Genomic DNA, 18,998 nt, shown 5'->3' with positions numbered 1-18,998 from the left:
TTCCCTCGGCGCCTTCATGCCCCGCGCCCTGTCCCAGCTGCAGTCACCCTGCCGCCAGCCAGCTCGGCCCACGCAGGGCGATGGCCACATGTCGCTGCGCCCCGGTCCCGGCGTGGTGGAAGGGCAGGAGGGAGGAGAGGCTGCTTGTTCAGGCCCCGGGGCCAAGGAGCAAACCTTCACGCCTGCTTTCACGTGCCGAGGCAGCCGAGCAGAGCCCATCCTTTACTCTGAGCAATGGGGGAAGCCAGGCAGAGCTTCCCTGCTTCACGGCGCCGCTGCGAGACGTAGCCCAGCCACAGCTGAAAGTGCTGAAAGGAACTTTTAATTATTGTATTAGCAGCAAGCTTAATATAATTTGATGCTCACAGTAAACGTAAGGAGCAACAGCTACAGGTATCTGTCTATCCACAGACACAGAATGCCAAAAATAAGTTTCTTAACCACGTTAATCCCCTTACTAACACCCGTTCAGCCTCTTCTTAGAAGATGACTTCACAGGACGGTTTGGGCCAAATTAATCATCCTCCGCTGCTGAAAAAACAGGGATGTGGTTGTGCCTCCTGTCTCTGCCCCTGGTTCACGATCCAAACTCCTCTCACTTAACACGAGCCGGGCTTCGCACTTTTTTTGATCATGCAGTGAGGCAATTTAGTCCCATAAAACGGCTGGAAATAATTTTGGATTACAAGCACTCGAGAGCTAAGCCAAACAAGCTGTGGAGTGCCACACAGAGCAGGTCAAGCACAAGCTCTCTGTCCTACGAGCAGCATCACTCCAGACGGTCCTCAGAGATAACCAGCTCGGCTAGCAGGGCAGGCTGCTGTCTGTTATTGTAGTCTTCCCCCTTAAGGTTGCCAATACATATTCCAATCACGTGAAATTACGATGCAGTCACAGATTTAAGAAGAAATGGGGTTAAATAGCTTCTTTGTCCCACTTGGGTGAAGTCACGGTTGGCAAAACGGCGTGGGTTTTTCATTTCAGAGAAGCATCGTGTGTCAAATGCTATCTTAAATAGGTAGAAACTTCCAAAAGGAAAGAAAAAAAGCTAAAGAAAACAAAACCACACCCAGAAGTAACTTTTTTTTTTTTTTTTTCCCAGGGTACTCAAGCCCTTGTTTATCTGAGCAAGCCACAAATTTAAGCCTGTGTACCTGTCTGCCAATTACAACCCAATTACTGCAAACGCGCGTTTGCGATGAATCAGAGCCCACAGCCAGCATGAGGCCTGCCCAAACACGGCTTTCTGCTCTTCTCACCTGCTGGGGAAAGAAAGGAGATACCCAGCTGGAAGTTCCCTCCCTCAGCCTGAATTCCTGCTGTCTGCTGCCCTGCCTGAAAGCTTTAACACCTCTCTACACGAGCAGGATCCTAACGTGGTGGCCCCTGCCTTGTCCAAAAGGCTCGGTGATCCCATCCTACCACTTCCAGTGATCCCAACTCACTCGTACTTCTCCTGGCCATCATCTCCAAAGAGCAAAGCGAGCCCTTGTCTGGGCTAGATAAGGGCTGTGCTACTCACAGCTGTATTTAAAGGCAGCGCTGATCTTACTAGAGACAAAAAAAAAGGGGACCACAGAATCTCAGAGTAACGCTGGAAGGGATCTAAACCTGCTCCAAGGAGGGAGAGATCCATCACACACAGCCTGAGACCTCTTTTTTTCAGAATGACTGGCTGTAAAATTTAAGTGATTGCTTTTTAATCTAAGTTCTGCATGATTGTTAACCAGAGCTGGAAAACCAAGTGCTGCTTTAAGAACATATGTATTTCAGGAGGCCTATCCATCACACTTTGTTTTCTTTTTTAAACAAGGCTTTAAAATTTACAAGCAAGATCATCTCATTGGGGAGCTATATGGAAAAACACTCCTCGTTTTTAACCAGATGGTATCAGCAGCACTGAATAACTTCTCTGCAAAGTAACTGAGACCGTAGCCTTTTTTTTTTTTATTTTACAACTGGCATGTTGTCAACTAAAAATCCTCATGGATTAAGGCTGTGAAATCCTGCTTCCAACCAAATAGTCCTTTGGATTTCTTTGCAGCATTATAAATGATTACTGAGCACGCTGGGGTTGTGCTGGGTAACAGCATCTAGCAACTCTTTCCCTTCGTTCTCTTATCGAGCACTTTGGCTTATGCCATCAGTGATAGAGGTTCACCACACAGACAAGCCAAATCCTACCTACCTTGGAAAGACCATACAAGAGCTTCGGAGTTGGTTGTTGAGCTTCATTCCTCTTCCAAGAGAACCCCTATTTCTGTGCTCGGGACTCAGACTAGGGCACGGTGCAAATTTTCTGCCCCTCACGTATCCAAACTTTGTCAGCAAGGACCCCTCACCGATCCCATCCTAACAAAGCCAGCACAGGTGAACCAAAAAATGGCAGAGAGTTTGATTAACTAATTTATTTTCTTTTATATTAAACCTGCCAGTGCTGAGATAGGAAAAAAAAAATACTTCAGGAAGTTGCATAATCCAATTAATTCCTCCTTCCTATGCATTTGGTAACCCTAATTAGTTACATTAATAAGGTAAATAAAGTGTAGCAAATCATACCATCTGACGAGGTGGCCTGAAATTTACGATACAGGAAACTTTATCCCCCGTGTTTTTCAGGGAGATAAAAAAAATCAATATTGTCGTCAGTGATAAAACTTCTAAGTTTCTTCTAAGATAAGCTGGTTGTTGGCCACCTTCCTGCAGGGTTTCAAGTAAAACATGCTGTTCTTACAGCTGTCGTGTTCTGCAGGTCATAATTTATGCTACAGATAAGTCATCATGGGTGTGTAATAGCTGTGGTTTTGAATGGCTTACACTATATCCTATAGACAGAAAAGCCTACCAGAGTCTGCATTTCTGCAGATCCAGCACTAAAAGCAGACCTACCTCTAATTTCTGGTAGTTTAGGGGAAAAGAGAAGCTTAAGTTATGACAGACACAGTATTGAAAAACTTGTAGCTTCAAAAAAGAATCATGAATATTAAGCATTTCTGAGTAATGTTTAGTCATAAATGATGGCATTTTCGGTTTCATTTTGCTGGGAACTTCAGCCTTGTGAATATTTTAATCTGGAATTAGTGCAGTCTTTACAAGGTCTGATTCTCTCTCGATGGCATAATGTGAAAGTGACTGAAAAGATTTGTACAGACTTCAAAGAGCAAAACAATGCATTTCACTGCTGGGAGCAAACATACCATTAACATCAAGACGGGAGCTTCAAAGAGAGGAAAAAAGCAAGCGAGAAAACAGAGGAGGTGGGAAATTTTAGTTATGATTAGCCCCATCCCACAAGCAAGCCACTGCAAAATGTGTTTGCACGTGGACTGAGAGTTTGGTCTGTGCACCCGCAGCCCGAAGGTGGTGCAGGAAGGTGATGGAGGGCTCCTTGGTCCTTCTCTACGCCCTCTCCCCACTCCCATGGGGAGTCCTGGCCCTGTAACCATGCTTGAGGCTGGCAGGATGGCTCCCTGATCGAAACCCAGCGCTGAGCCACCTTCCCTTGGGAGCTTTCAGCCAGTCACTACAATAATCTCTCCGAAGTCACAGCTCTGGTCTTCTAAGGACTCGGCCTTTAAAGAAAACCAGACTGCTTGAACCACAGTGGGATGATGTTAACAATACAGCACTTGTCCGCCTCCAAAGTATCCCTTGGACACCACCAGTTACAAGGATTACAGATTTGCAGTCTCTGGCAGCAATCTGCAAACCCTCCTCATGTGATCATTTATGTGAGCAGCAAAGTATGTTAACAAGAGGAGTCAGAAAAGTGGCGTTTCGCAATTACTCATGCAAATGTGAATTCACACACGAGGCATTGTAGTGGATAGGGACTCACAAAAACCACGACATCCAGCACCCAGGAAACGTTCGCACAGCCGCGTGAAGTGGCGCTGCAGTAACACACGGAGGAAATGCCAGATCGAGTGTGAATAATTAATGTGAATGGTTGGCAAGAGGTCTCCACGTGAAATAACGTTTAAGCATGTAAAAACCTTCTCGAATAATCAGCTAGCTCATTTGCACAGTCACAGTCTGTTCACAGAAAATTCACGGCTTAAAAAAAAGTGGGGGGGGATATTATCAGATTTACTGGGAACGGCTCATGTCAGCCTGCTCTGTGAACTGTACCTCATGTCAAGTTTTGGTGAGTTTTTGTTTTGCTCTTGGTGGTAAAAGATTGTATCAGAGCATGTCTTGGGAAGCAATGTCAAAAGCATGACTGCAAGCAGCAAGCTGTCTCCAGCCCTGGAGACAGGTCAGGTGGGGAACCTCGCTGCTGAAAGATGACACTGAGACAGATCTCAGCGCTGTAAGCATCTACCCAACCTCTCAGACTTCACAAAAATGCTTCAAACGTGTAATTTCAGTAAATTTTTGTTTGCTGAGAGGTCTCTCTGTTGTTGTGTTTGGTTTTTAAATTTGACTTATCTTTGAGCTTTCCATGAGAATCATTTTCTCTTTGGGGCTACCCTTCCTAAGAGAATTCATGCAGAACATTTGTATTTTAGACATTAATCGTCATCAGAAATCCAAAGCGAATACTGTGCTGAGTGCACTTCGAATCGTAAAGGTTGGAAAAGCCCTCCAAGACCATGCTTACACGTACATTTTATTGCTGGCTGCTTCTATACCCTCAGGAAGCGAAAAGCAATGGCTCTATAGATCCTGTACATCGTTGCTTTATTATTGCTTTTTGTTACGTATGTTTACTTAGCATTAAACAACTGCAAAATGTACCAAGCATTAAACAACTGCAAAAATATCAGCACAAATATCCCATTAATTGCAACGAAAACTCTTTCTGGCACTCCGAGCAGGACTCTGTCTTCATCTCTATTGATAAATGAAACTCTTCACCGTAACAGCTGTACAGCTGGGATTGCAAGCCACCTGGTAATGGTATTAATGCCATTTTCTCTGTCTTGTACAGAATTAACAGCATTCAACACTATTATAACTTTGTTTCTTATTGCTTTTTGTCACTGCCACAGCCATCCTGACGAAAGAGCATGGCAGAGAAGTGTTTTTACTGCAAACCTGTGAGGGTGATATCGTCGTCTTCTATGATTTGCTCCTCTGCGACGTCCAGAGAGCTCTCGGTGATCATGTCACTGGGCTCGTCCACGCAGGTTAAGCCGGAGTAGTTGTGTAGGAGCTCAGCGCTGGGGACGTGTTCCACGATGACAGCAGGGAAAATGGATGGATCCCCGAGCTGCAGGGGAAAAAAAATAATGAAAGGAAAATTAGAGTAATGGTACTTAGACCGTGCCTGACCTAAGCACTTGCTGATGAGTATTTCAGCAGACCTGAATATTTCTACATCACCTCGATGTTAGGTGGTTTGAAGAAGAATTGGATGATTTTTAGCACACCAAATAAAACAGCAGCAGTGTCCTGCCATGGGCCAGAGTCTGTAGTGTCTAAATCCTGACTTTATTCCAGCAGGTTAATACGAGACTCCCACAGCTGCATTTTCCAGCTTAGAAGCTGACGTGACGGAGGAGAGGAGCGGCGCAGTAAATGCCAAACTGTGCTGGCAACGACAGCAGGCAAGCAACTCGCGGCGAGCACTGCTCGATCTTCCTGCCAAGCTGGGGGCGGAGGGGTGGGGAGGCTGCAAGGCCCACAGGAAGGTCTCACAGGCATCAGGTCTCCCACAAGGCACTCGCTGGCGATCACAATCAGGGGACATTTAGTCCCAGAGCAACAGGGAAGTGCTTGATGCATGTCCCATATTACTTTCCCTCTCTAATTCTTAGGGCCTCCTTCACTCGCTCCCCCTCTTTCCTTCCCAAGACCGCTTTCAGTCGTTCTCCTTCTCTCAACAATTATTTTCCGTAAGATACAGAAGAAAAGGGGCAGCTGGAAAGGCAGAAGTCAAGCTGGCCAGCAACAGTAAGATGCACGTTCTCTGACAAGACAACCATTCAACAGGAAGAGGTTTTCAGAAAATACCATCTACTGCAGAAACAGTATTTTCCAAAGCGCCTTTTTCAAAATGTCATTTGCAGGAAGAAAGGCAGAGCTGCTGATAGCACAGCGGGCTCAAAGAAAGCCTGGTGTAACTCGAAAGCTCTCTCACTACAAACACAAATTGCTTTATGAATGTGGCAAGCCTAAAAAAAAATAATAAAGTTGTTCAATGTGCTGCTGTGAGAAAATCGGTGTGTATGCGTTTGGTCTCGCTCTCCACAGAACAAAGTACGCACAGATCAAGCAGATTTTAGTTAACTACACAAGAAAAAAACAGCAATGTTTGGTTGTGAGTTCACTTAGGCATTGCTCCCGTCTCACAATCTCACCACTACTCAGGCCACCAGCGGTGGGAAATGCTCCCAGAGCTACTGGCTCCATGCAGACAACGGCAACGGGAGGCAGGGTCAGGAAAAAAAAAAGGAAGAATTCAGACACAGAACTAATATTTCTATGGGTTTCTATCATAAACACTCTGCTAAACTAAACTAAACAAATAAATAAAACACACCACAAAATCAACAAAACCCAAAGGAAAACAAAAATCCACAGCTAACCTGCCAAACTCCACGGAACATAAGCTTCAAAGAGAGTAACGTGGGGGGAGAGCAATAAAACCAGCAAAAGGCAGAGCCGTTAAAGGCAGACCAGACTCGTAGATTTGGTTATGTGAAAGCAAACTGGGTAAAAAAAGATAAAGCACTACGAAGAGAGAAGAAAAATAAAATACTGCATGCGTTAGAAAGGTTTTATTTTCAACAGCTCCATGAACTGGGAGGACAATAGCCCATCACAGCCTCACCACTGAGATAAAATTCATGCTACAAAAATAGCTTGAGCACCCCAATTTCAGAAATATACCACAGTTTATACGTTTTGTGGTGGAAACCACATATACTGTACACACATCTACATAACCACATTAAAAAAAATTAAGCAGAGTTTACGTACTACACTCAGGCTCCTGTCACCTGCAGGCAAGAAAAAGAGGGCATTTTGCGAGCATCTGTTCATTGGCCTACCGAACAGGTAAAATGATGGATTTTGGGTTGGAGAAACACAAATATGAAGTATTTAGTATTTAGTATTCTCATCCTACTTGAGCTCATAGACACTAGGGGTGAAGTTCACCTCACCTAACTTCAAACAGCTGTGGTTCAGGCACTCAGAGCCACAGAATCGTCTAGGTTGGAAGAGACCTCCAAGATCACCGAGCCCAACCTCTGACCTAACACTAACCAGTCCTCCACTAAACCATGTCACTGAGCTCTACAACTAAACGTCTTTTAGAGACCTCCAGGGATGGTTACTGGCTTAAGCTAATAACCCCGGGTTTCCTTCAGAGTCAACAGGGAGAAATAGGTATTTTTAGAGCACGTTTCCTTGTCCAGTTGTAGGCTCCTGTGCTACAGTAGGATCATCCCCTAAAAACTCCCAGTTCTCTCCATTGACTCTAAAGAGGCAGAGGTGTTGGGGTGGCTATTCCTGATGTAGACATCCATCCTGTAGGCATCTATCTGCAACATCTTAGAAGTGAGCTTCATCCTTCTGGATGAAAAACGACTGGCTCAGCGCTGTCCTTCTCTAACAACTGCAGCTCATGTCACTAACTTTGTTTCTGAGAGAAAAAAATACCCCAAAGTTACTCTTCAGTCATAAAACCCCTTTTGCCAAATACTGAGGGAAACACAGATAAACCCAACAGAGCCTTAGACATTTTTATCCGAGGTTCTCAAAGCCCTATTTATATCCCACCCTATCAGTCAGTCTGTTGTGAAAACTAACGACCAAATGTGATCTATTCTGTAAGGGTAAACTGTGCCTGTCTACACCAGGGGGATACCCGGGGGCTGTGTGAATTTGGAGCTGGACAACTGGAGGAGCCTGCTGACACGCCGCTCGGCCAGAAGATGAAAGATGAAGAGTGAAGCCACTTGGAGAGTCATGCAGAAGAGCATTGGTTCACGCTAAGACACATTAAACGGGATTTTCTCTAAATTAATAACAGCTTTAAACTGGAGTCAGAGTAAATATCACTCCCTCTGGCCTTTTTTTTTTTATACCATTATTACACCTGCTTCCAATTCATTTATTAATGCTGTACAAAGTATGGCTTTTCTGTCTTGCCAGTGTTGTGAAAAGGCTGGAACAGATATAAAAAACGCATTCAGGAAGAAAAGCACAAATGCAACTGCAAATAAATCAAATGTTAAATATATTTTTTGCAAAAAACTACGGTTTTGTACAAGATTTGCAACTGGTTATGGTTTCATTGCACTTTTTCACTTTTCAGTACTTACAGGGGGCTTAGAAGAAAGCTGGAGAGCAACTCTTTGCTCAAGCAGATAATGGCAGGACAAGAGGAGATGGTTTTAAACTACAAGAGGAGAGATTTAGGTTAGATGTTAGGAGAAAATTCTTCCCTCAGAGGGTGGTGAGGCTCTGGCCCAGGCTGCCCAGAGAAGCTGTGGCTGCCCCATCCCTGGAGGTGCTCAAGGCCAGGCTGGACGGGTCTTTGGGCAACCTGGGCTGGTGGGAGGTGTCCCTGCCCATGGCAGGGGGGTGGAATTGAGATGATCTCTAAGGACCCTTCCAACCCAATAATTCTGTGACTCTATGACTTCATTAACAAAACAGCTTATTTAGTTTCAAAAGCTACTTCTCCATGATGGGAAAAACTGAACCCTACCCTCCTCGGGGGAACGCTAATGGCAACAATCTTCCTTCACGCTCTCAAATTCTTCTTTATCTTCAGTGTTTGACATTCTTGAGAGATTTCTTTTTCTTCCTCTCAAAAATTTTCGCAAAATACCAAACTGGTTGTGCAAATGGAAAAGAAGGGGATTTCTTCTGCTCTGGAAGTAGCGTCTTCTTATATGACAATTCAGATCCATCCAAGGGACAATCCACATCTCTTCCAGAAAATGTGTTGTCCCAGGAACACAGTGACGAGCAGCTAACTGGTTTGGATGACATTTTATAAAAGGGAGTGATCAGTGCTAAGAAAAACACGCAACAGGGAAAAGCTACATTGGGAGAAAAAGAAAAAAGAAACATCGGTGAAGAAACTGGCTTTGTAAAAAAAGTAACAGAATTCAGCCTTGAGATGTAGTTGGCCATTTACTTGGAAACAAAGCAACAAAAATCCCCCCGGTAATCGAAAGCAGGCAAAGTGATTTCGGTGACTAGAAAATGGCCTTCGGTTTTCTCTCCCTGAAGCAGTCTCTTGACTGTCTGGGCGTTCCCACAGCCAGGCTCTGAGACATTACCGAGCTTGGCAGCGGGGGTTTGGAAGCAGATAGATGCTGCTTGCCTTCTCAGGGAGGCAACCTCAGCACGGATTTATATTCCAGAACATTGGATGATGTTGTGGAAGAGTAAACCAAGGCAGGAGAAGATGGTGCAGAAGTCTCATCCCAACCTAAGGAGCAGATTTCAGATCTACTTGGAAGAGTGCTACATGGCACAGAGCAGTCGTGCTGGGGACAAGGCTAAAAAATTAAGGGATGAGGCGATGTGGTGCATATCCCTGGCATCGTTTACAGCTTACTAGCGTGGATCCAGCCTCTGTGGTTGCTTGAATTCAGCTTTTTATATCAAGACCATCCTGATCAAGTATCACGGTAGCTGTCAGATAACGAAGGGCTAAATGAAAAGGCACTGAGGGAAGAAGCTGCAGAAGGGGAGCGAAGCAGTTCCAGGCGTAGCCAAATCCTGGAGGAGCTCCTGCACAGTTTTGCATGTGTGGTCTCTCTTAAAACAAAACAAAAATCCACAAAACCTCTGTTTAAACATGATCTCTGACACGTAGCAGCAGCCAGTCGGCTTATCAGGAGCATTAGGACAAGTCACTTGTTCCCTCCTCAAAATTATGAAGACATTTTCACCCCACTTCTTTCCCACCACCATATAAGCACGATGCTATGAATTAGGCCTCCAAGAAAAATAAAATAAAATATTTTCTAAATTGAAAGGGATGGAGCTGATACAAGAGAGCCTTTCCTGTTCACGTGGGGCCATGCGACCAAGTCCCTCCCACTGACATCTGCCGGTGGCTGACTGCTTACATTTGCAAATGGTTTGTTCCTAATTTATGGCTGTTTAACCAAGGCTTTACAAAAATAAATAGATGGCCACGAATTTATGACTTCCCCGAAGCACTGTGTGTAGCTGCCATCTAGACCCCGAAGCTCTCCCCACAGCTGTTCCGTGTCCTGACAGCTCTCGGCACAACAGGGCTGCAGGCAGAGCTTCGCCAAGGAGGAAAGCACCACGGTTCTTTCAACTCCAGCAACCCAAAGTTGAGTTAATGGGCATGTAAGTATGAAGATGGCACATTTAACATCCCGATGAAGCTCAAAAAAATGCTTTTGATCAACACAGAGCACTTCCAGAGCTTTAATTCCTAAGTACCCACATTGGGGTATGCATCCCTAAATGCGATCTATCTGTCCGGAGCTGAAACCTTCAGCAATTCCTGCGCTGACAGCTCCCAGGTGCAAGAAGCAGGTCAAATCTTTTTGTGTTCATGTCCTTTTACGTATCTTTCCCTGAGTTAAACCTTGCTCCAGCTCCCCAGCTCCTTCCCTGCTGCAGGCTCCTTTTCCAGCCCCGATGTTTAATACCTGCCCTCACACAGCCGAATCTTTGCGAGCTGACCCAAGGCGACCTGCTGATTTAAACACAGCTCACATCCGAGTGTTTGCAGCGAGAGATGTTCTGTTGTGGCCTTCGGGTGTCTTTTGGGGTGTTTTTTAAAGTTTTTCAGGTGAACATCTGAAGAAATTGAAAGATACACAATGCACAGCTAAAATGAACGAAGCCACGTGTGCTTGCACTGCTCTTTCCAGAAATCAGAGTGAAGAAGACCTCTACTTCTCGATTTTCCCCTCTCCTCTCTCTTGTAAAGAAAAACCAGCAACAAACAAAAAGCAGAGGTGAAAAATCCAGCTCGTTTTCTACTATGTTTGTGCAATTCCCATATCTAAATCCCCAAGCTCTGGAAAAATACAGGGAAGGAAGTTACATTACTAGTTCCACCCAAAACTGAGTTAGCACTTCAGAGAGACAACGCTCAGTTCATTGAAACGATCCTGTGACGCTGACAGCACCAACGGGACACCAAACCAGCCAAACATCAGGGCACGGAGCAAACCCAGGGACAGGGTTCTGAAGCCAACAGTATTTTTGAAGCAGAGGAGAACAAATCCTTTTCACATTCACAAAAAGAGGGCCAGTTTGCAACAGCACTTCTCAGCTGGCTCTCCGTAAGACTGAGACGTCCTATGCTCTCTGTAAGGCTATGAAACGTCTCTCCATACCACTGAGAAATCTAATTTCTTGTTAAAAAAATGCAAAACCCTACCGTTAGCCACCACTTAACAGAAGAGCTGCCTGACTTTTACAGCAGGAATCCTTCGCTGAAGCCTCAGGACTCGCAGGATGTGGTTCAGATCATCTAAACCTACCTGAGAGTCTCACGAGATGGAAATATTTATTTTCCCTTCAGCATGAAAGAAACCCCTTTCAATTGGTTTGAAGCTTAGTTCTGAATAGCAATGTGATTTAGGAACCCATCTGTATAAAGGAGAGAGGTGACATCTACGGCTCCTGTGGTATCACACTTACTTTTTCCAGATTTTAGCCTAGCACACTGGAAAAGCGAAAGCAACAGCCAAATATCAGAATTTTAGGAATTTCGCATCACAACTGGATTTTACTGGCACACATCAGTGACAGGAGAAAAACATTTTCAGAGGAGGCCTCTGCGATACTGCAGCAATTGCAACATTTCAACCCATTTCTGCTGGGCTCGTGCAAGTTACAGGAAGCTTTGGAAACTGCACAGAGATCTGCCGCAACAAGAATGAGCTCAGCGTTGGCTTGCTGGTGTTTTACGTGGCATTTTTTTTTTTTCCTCCTCGTGTTTCCCCTCGAACGAAGGGGATCTCTCACGCGGCCCCGTACCTGCTGCTCGTCCTCCATGACGTTGCTGGCGAATTCAAACACGAGCTCATTCTGCTGTACCACTGCTGCCATAATAACGCATTCCCAGCTCTCAGCTCCACATACGAAGAAAAACGTTCCCCAAATGTCAGAGGCTGAGGAGCGGCACCGCGGGCCAGCGGGGCAGAAAGGCAGGAACCGAACCAAGGGCCGCTTTTAGGATTTCTGAACCATCAGCGCTCCCGGGTCCTCCTCTTCTCAAAGGGAAACAAACCAAGGGAAATCCTTTCCTGAGGTGGTTTTCCCACGTGGGCAGCCTTTTATCTCTGAGGAGAGAAAGAGAGGAAAAAAAAAAGTTATAATTAAGAAATGATTGCTACTTGAAAGAGCAGCAGCCACAGAAAAGGCTGGTCCTTGCTCACTAGAAAGGTTTTCTCTAGCTCGGAGCAAGGCAGACACCTTTGTATCTCCACGGGTATTACTGCTCCTAATCACCACATGCAAATTTTTGCTCCCACGAAGCGCAGGACTGGTTCAGGAAGCAGAGGGAAACCGTTTCAGGAAGTAAGACACCGGTTCCAGAGCGCTTCACATTAAAAGTACCAGCCTAGCACCCAGACGACAGAGTCACGAAGGTTACCAAAAAGAAACTCCTTCTTTTTGCCCGGTTCACGCACGCAGCTTTTGTGTTTGTTAATAACTCTGCTCTTTGAGGTACACTCGAAGCCAAACCACACAGCCCAGCCTGACCCGCTCAGCTGCAGGACACCTCGAGCGCGTCACCTTGCTGCCCTGCACACGGCTCCAGCTTTGCAGGGCTGTCACTCTGCGAGTGAAGGGCTCTCCATCTCGATTCCCGGCGTGCAACAGAGCCCGTAAATCCCTCGGACGACACGGAGAGCTGCTGAGCTGTACACGAAGCAGATCTTCAGCTTCTTTTTCCAAAGGCCCTGTAAGCGCAGCCTTATCTCTGCCGCAGGCTTGCGAGCAGCCGGAAGGAAACGGCACTGACCACGTCACAGCACAGCGGAGCAGGCAAAGAGACGGTGCAGCACAATAGCAAAGAGCAGAGAAAGGGCTCCCAAAGCAGGGAACGCAAGCAGGAGGGACGCTGGAGGGACGCGTGCTCACAGCCCCCACGGTTTCACTCCCTTATCGGCGCTGGAGGTAACCGTGCTTAACTCGTGCCCGGACGGAGATGCGCTGCGTTGCTTCTGAAATAAAAGCGAGTGCTAAACGTCATCTTTTTATACAACTAGGATGACCAAAATGTCAATAAAACCCTACCACCTCGAAGGAAGAACAGCATCGATGCCTGCACTTGGGGCCCTGGCTTCGATGCAGGGCTGCTGCGGCAGGAGGACACAGGGCCTCTGGTGACTTCAGCCCTGCAGCGAGGGGGCCGTTTGCGGCGTGTCGCAGGAGGCTCACCTCACCTTGTTTTTGCAGCAGCCTGAAACCCAAGAAACCCAAGGGCATCTTCCTCCCCTGCTGGCAGGCCGTTTAATTAGGGAGGGCCGAGCCACGGGCCCGTACTCCCTCGCTCTAGGAACCGCAGCAGCTGGTTTTCCCATATAGGCTGTGGCGTTCCCAAATTCCTACGCCGTGATGCCAGCGCGTTCAGGGAGCCTCGCTGAGGTCCCTGGATGCAGCCCTTCTAAGAAATCGGGAAAACCAAAGTCATGCGGGCAGGACAACTTGCCCAGCTTCCAAGGCTTGCTTTAATCAGCTGCTGAAGCGTTTGTTAAAGTAGCCACAACCCTAACCAGAGAGTGTTTGTGTTAATGAGGGCTAGAGGCGTGAGGAGGAAGGCAAAAAAGTCCTTTTGAAACCAGGACTTCAACCCCAGCCCTTTGCAGGGTGACCTGAACAGCTCTCCATACAGCAGCAGGGCTGCGGCAGAGAAAGCATCACATGCAACCCCACAATCTGGGGTAAATCCCCTACAATTACTTGGCCTCTCAGTAGGATCTGAAGTCTCTCTCAATAACCAGAGGGCTTTCGCTCCAGAGGACCACCAGGCAAATAGGAAAACCTCCTCAGTTTCCCAGCGGAGGCTTATTTCAAAACGAGGGTTAAGGTAATTGTCCAGAGGGGAGCAGAATTTGGGAAGGGCGCCCAACCATCTCCATCACACGCCTGAAACCCACATGTACGAACACAGAGTGCAAGTGCTTGAAGCCCAGTCACTTTCTAAGGTCAACAGGAGTTCACAGCACCTACATACAACCAGGATGGACACCCCGTATAGAGATTCAGGCTGTTTAGGAACCCACAAGGAAAACCGGAGGTACAACCAGCGGGAGACAGGTTTTAGAAGTTCCCTGTGTTCATTGGAAACCAGCACATGCACCCTCCGAGTGCTCACACAGCCCGAGGAAGACAGGAAAACACCACGGTGAGGCTAGCAGGGAGGGAGGAAAGCCACAACCTGAGGGACGTCCTGAGATCTTCCGAGACCATCCCCCAGGGGGATGCAGGGGTCCAAACCCTCTTCTCTTCCCCCTTTCCTCATCCTCCCGGTAAGAAAATAACCCAATCTCACTTGCAAAACGTTGGCCACAAACGTGCCACGGCACCGCGCTTCCTGGCCGCTGCCGGGCTGGGCGCCGGTCTTTCTAAGAAATCCTCTGCAAGGAGCTACCTCACGGGCTCTTACCCTACCAAACATCAGGTGCCTGTGCTACCAAGAAGGCTTGCAGGAGCGTGATGCTGTGATGTGGACCCGAGAGCCTGCTCAAGACTGTGTCATGTGCACTGCAAAGCTCTGCTTCTCTTCTGGCTGCTGCGCAACCCGCGTGGTCAGCTCCCGGGAACGCAGAGCTGGGGACCACAACACTCGGGGATCACCTGGATGCTGCCTTGGGAGCCAACTCATCACTACTGGTAAAGAGAAGGAGAAAAATCAGGAGCTGGCATCTCCCACGCGATAAAATGAGAAGCAGTTAAGGAGAAGGAATGGGGTTTGAACAGAGGAAAGCATGAAAAATCACTCTAGGTGTGCTTGGTCAAACTTCTTCCCACAGATGTGACAGAAGCCAAAAGCTTATTAAAACGAGAGAAAAATTGTGAAATGATAAAACCTCAAATCTGGATCAGAAATTCCCATAAACCAAGAGAATGAGTCCAGTGACACCAAATGAATGTTTTCCAAGGCACTCTCGGGTGGTTTCTGGCATTTAATAGCACCTTCTTAGGAGAATTAAGACCACGACCCTGAAGAGACCATAAATAAAATCTCACTGATGTTAAAAGGGAAAGTGGCTCGGCACAGGGACAGCCGAAGGGCTGAGCTCCAAGCCAGCTACACCAGGATACGAGGAGAACTTGTCCGAGGGGTGTAGGAGGGAAGAGCCGCTTGGCCCCAAGAGGTTGTGCTGCTTTGATTAAGGCAGGCACGCAGGAGAGTAAAGAGGTGGCGGTGGGAGGAGGAGAGGTGGGGGGAAACTGAAGCTAATTGCTTTGGCTGGGCGCCGAGCTTCACAAATTACCAGCTGCCAGTCCGTACCAAACCCTGACATAAAGCTGCCAGCCGGCCTCTGAAAATTAATTTCTCTGCAAATTAGTAATGCTGGTTTCAGATCACCTGGAGGAAAGAGGTCAGTTTACTAAAAAAAAACCTTTTTTAGCAAGCCACAGACTTCTCTTTTTGAAAAACTGAAATGTAAGTAAGTGCACAGAAAGTGTATCTATATTAAAGGGGGGAAAAACTGAGCAAAGGACAGCAGAGATGAGCTGGAAGTCGGCAGCTTCTTATTGCAGATGGCCTTTTGCAGCCAAGCTCTGGTAGCTGCAGATCCGTCACCGAAACCCTCACTGGGCTTCTTTGGTGTCCTGCAGAAGATGCCAGAGGAGCAGGCTCAGGGACCAGCCCTGTTGTAATTTCTCCAACAGAGATTTTGGGCATTTTGTGGCTTTGTTTTGTTTTTTTTTTTCTTTTTTTTTTTTTTTTTCCCAGTTTCTTTCTTTTCTTTCTTTTTAACTGTTCCAAGGTGGACAGTCAGACACAAGGAACAAAATATTTAAATAAACCCCAAGCGCTCTGTGATTCACCTCGGTGTGTTTCGAGCATTGGAGAAACCTTCCGAACCTGGTTCAGAAATCTCAATGTGATTGAACTGACTGAAACCAAGGAACGAGGGGCACAAACTAACCCAGGCAAAACTCGCTGAAGCCTCCCCTTCCCCGAGCACTTCCAAGCCCCTGCGGGGCATCTCGCTCGTGTCAGTGCTGGGTCCGGTGGTGGCTGCGCCCCGCAGAGCTGCCCAGGCTCCGCAAGGCAAATCCTCTTACCTCGGCGGTGCCTCTGGAGGAGCTGCCTGCACACAGAGGCAGTATTTCTGCTTGCTGTCAGCTGTCAGCAGTATCACCAGTCCCGAACCCTCCGGAGCGGGCTGCTGGGAGTCAGCTCGACTTGAATTTCCAGTTCTTTGACATTGCTGCCTATTTTCCTTCCTTACGCCCGCCCGTCCTGCCCTGCTATCTGGTTACAGGGAGCCAATGCGTACAGCACCTTGCCCAGTCAAATCCCAGACCTCAGTCTGCCTCTACCCGCTGCCCTCGGTGGTTAACCCCTGCAGCTTTTATTTTTGAACCTACCGTGTAAAACGTTTGCATCAGAAAGGCATTTTTCCTTCTTGGACTGCAGGAAACAGGCAGGCTGCTCTGAGAGAGGAGGCTCTGAAATGCCGGCAGGAATAAGCCAGGAGATTTATGCCCCCTCAACCAAGAGCCACGGCCCGCAAGCACTCGCTCCTCACTTTAATAGCTCCCACCACCTCAAACATCCCTCGCGCAAACCCCAAATGGCTCGTTCTGGGCTCGAGATAATCTAATTACACTAGTTCCTCCCCTGCCTGCAGCCCCTGCTGCTGGAGCACGTGGCGGGCAGGGTGCTGGCACAAGGCGCTGCCACCGCTACGGGCTTCCCACTGCCCGACGAGGACCTGGTGCTGCTCTGGGCTCGGCTCCTGCGCCTTCTCCAGGAGGAGAAAGCCATCTCTGCAAGCATCAGCAGCGGTGTTAAGGCTTCCAAGGGCCAAGTTTTTGTTTTGTTTTAATGTATTCTTGCATGACAGGTACCTTTGTTTTTGTGTATGACCACACAGCTTCCACGCAGGGACACGCGGCCCATTTGGCTAAAGCAAACGGTGCCGGGGAACGCTCCTGCCACCTCTGCTACCCAAGTGAGAGTGAATGAAGTGCTCAAGCAGAGCGTTATTTGCTCGTTTGTTTAACCTAAATATGTACTTAAGCAACTTTTTAACCCTTCAGACAAGACTCCCGGACACAAGGAAGAAAAACAAACCAAAAGTCGACCAGAACTCCCGCTCAGCACAGCACGACTCACTCTCACCATCAGCTCCTTTCTTAGCAAGTTCTTCAATGAGCGACTGTCTTTGGGAGATTCCGGCTCCAGATTCAGAAGAGCACTTGCACTTCACCAAGTGAGCACTGTGGTTAACTGTGACACGCGGGTAACACAGAGATAGAAACAGCAGATTTTAGAACTTATCCACTAAAACACATTGTTGCAAACTGCGTTTGCAGCTCTTTAATCTATTCGTCACACGGATCCTGGCTTAGCTTTACTGAACAATACCCAAAGCGCTCCGACATGCACTGATTAGAGCACAGGAATTCACAGGTGAGGTTCCCTGCACAAAGCAAGAGGTGATCTGCTTTCTCCAGGCTGCAGGCGGTACAGCAGGGCTCCCCTACGGTGCCCCAGTCACCGTGTTCTCGTTAATTCTTCATCGAGGATCTTTCTGAAAGAGTTGGGTGAGGGAAATGACGCAAGGAGTACCGTGATGGTTTTGTTTGTGAGGGTTTGGAGAACGCAGCGCTGTTATTAGCGTGGAGTTAGGAGGTTGGGATAAGAAAGGCACGTCTCAGTCAACACGTCTCTGGGAAAAATTAGCCAAAGATCCTACTCGGCCAAAATCACAAAGCTGGTGTTGGCGCTGAGCTTCCATACAAATTAAAAAAAAAAAAAAAGTAAACCAAATAAAACAAACAAAAAAAAAAAGAAAACACCCAAGAGTGCGTGTCAATAGCCCCTACCATTCCACAAGCAGAAATACTTGATTCAAAGAAGCCTGTAGAAACAGGAGTGAAAAGTAAGGTAAGAAGGGGTGCAAAGTGCTAACCCATGCCCACAGTCAGGTAAAGTGATAAGAGACAGCTGTAAACAGGGAAGTAAGAGACTGCAGTCAGACTCCACAAACACCCTCCCAGTAACCTCCAGGTCAGGCAAGCATGTTTTGTTTTCCCCCCCCTACATTTTTTTCTCCAGTTTGTCTTTTCTAATGTGACTGCTTTTTTCAGCGTGAGTGCATTCAGCTTCATTTTTGCTTAATCACACACTTTAGCTCATTAAGCAGTCATTAAGAAGGATTTATGACTGTTACGTTCCTTCAAACAGGACACCAAAACAACCCAGATGTTCCACGCTTGTCTCCTAAATCAAGGCATCGGGCCTGTGACTGCTTTGTGCAGTTAACTCTTCCGCCTGATTTCTCGTTTGCCATAGTCTGGGATCAGCACAGCCACAACTCCTATCAGCAACAAACCTAAAAAAATACTTTAAGGGAGTGAAAATGATAAAATGGGGGAGATGAGCTTTGAAACTCACAGGTTGGAGGGCTCAGAGGCATTTGGGTTAGGAGGCTGAAGCTGTACGTTCTCCTTGAGCACAATGAGTCACGGCCCCAACTCGTACGTGCTTTCTGCATGGGTAACCTGTACCTGCGTTCCTGGCCACAGCACCAAGTAAGAAAATACTCCAGATATGCTCAAGTAAACACGCTTAGTAAACTCTCCCGGAGTAAGGAGGAAAGGGAGCTAAGTCACCTGCCAAGGAGCTTGCTCTGAACTCCACGAATGCTCTCAAAACGCTGGTTTAAAACTGCACCTGAAATTGGAAACGGCTACGAAAAAGCACCAGCGTGCACAGATGCACAGAAAACGAGGGGGAGACACGGCCTTGGTTAGGAAGAGTGAGCGTTACATAGCCAGAGGGACTTCAAAACCAACAGAAAAACCCCAGGCTCTCGCTGTAACTTGTTTGGGACACA

At 47.2% G+C, this 18,998-nt stretch overlaps 1 protein-coding gene across 5 annotated transcripts in view; it reads right to left on the bottom strand.

Moving 5' to 3' along the window:
* Window positions 1–18,998, bottom strand: part of ELF1 (E74 like ETS transcription factor 1) — a 74,276-nt gene that overhangs the window by 20,999 nt on the left and 34,279 nt on the right. For 4 of the 5 annotated variants that reach the window (XM_084510087.1, XM_084510088.1, XM_084510091.1 and 1 more), the window contains exons 2-3: window positions 11,944–12,248; window positions 5,041–5,215 (exon numbers count right to left, since the gene is read on the bottom strand). In XM_084510087.1, the coding sequence (XP_084366213.1) occupies window positions 5,041–5,215; window positions 11,944–12,015 (247 nt within the window). In that variant the 5' untranslated portion in view covers window positions 12,016–12,248. Of the gene's footprint in view, window positions 1–5,040; window positions 5,216–11,943; window positions 12,249–12,705; window positions 12,883–18,998 lie in introns of those variants that run through there. The other variant, XM_084510089.1, reaches the window with a different exon arrangement.

This window comes from Aythya ferina (assembly GCF_964211825.1).
Source record: "Aythya ferina genome assembly, chromosome: 1".
NCBI classification, from domain to species: domain Eukaryota; kingdom Metazoa; phylum Chordata; class Aves; order Anseriformes; family Anatidae; genus Aythya; species Aythya ferina.
The sequence above is the reverse complement of the archived record's forward strand: the minus strand, read 5'-3'. Positions and strand labels throughout refer to the sequence as shown.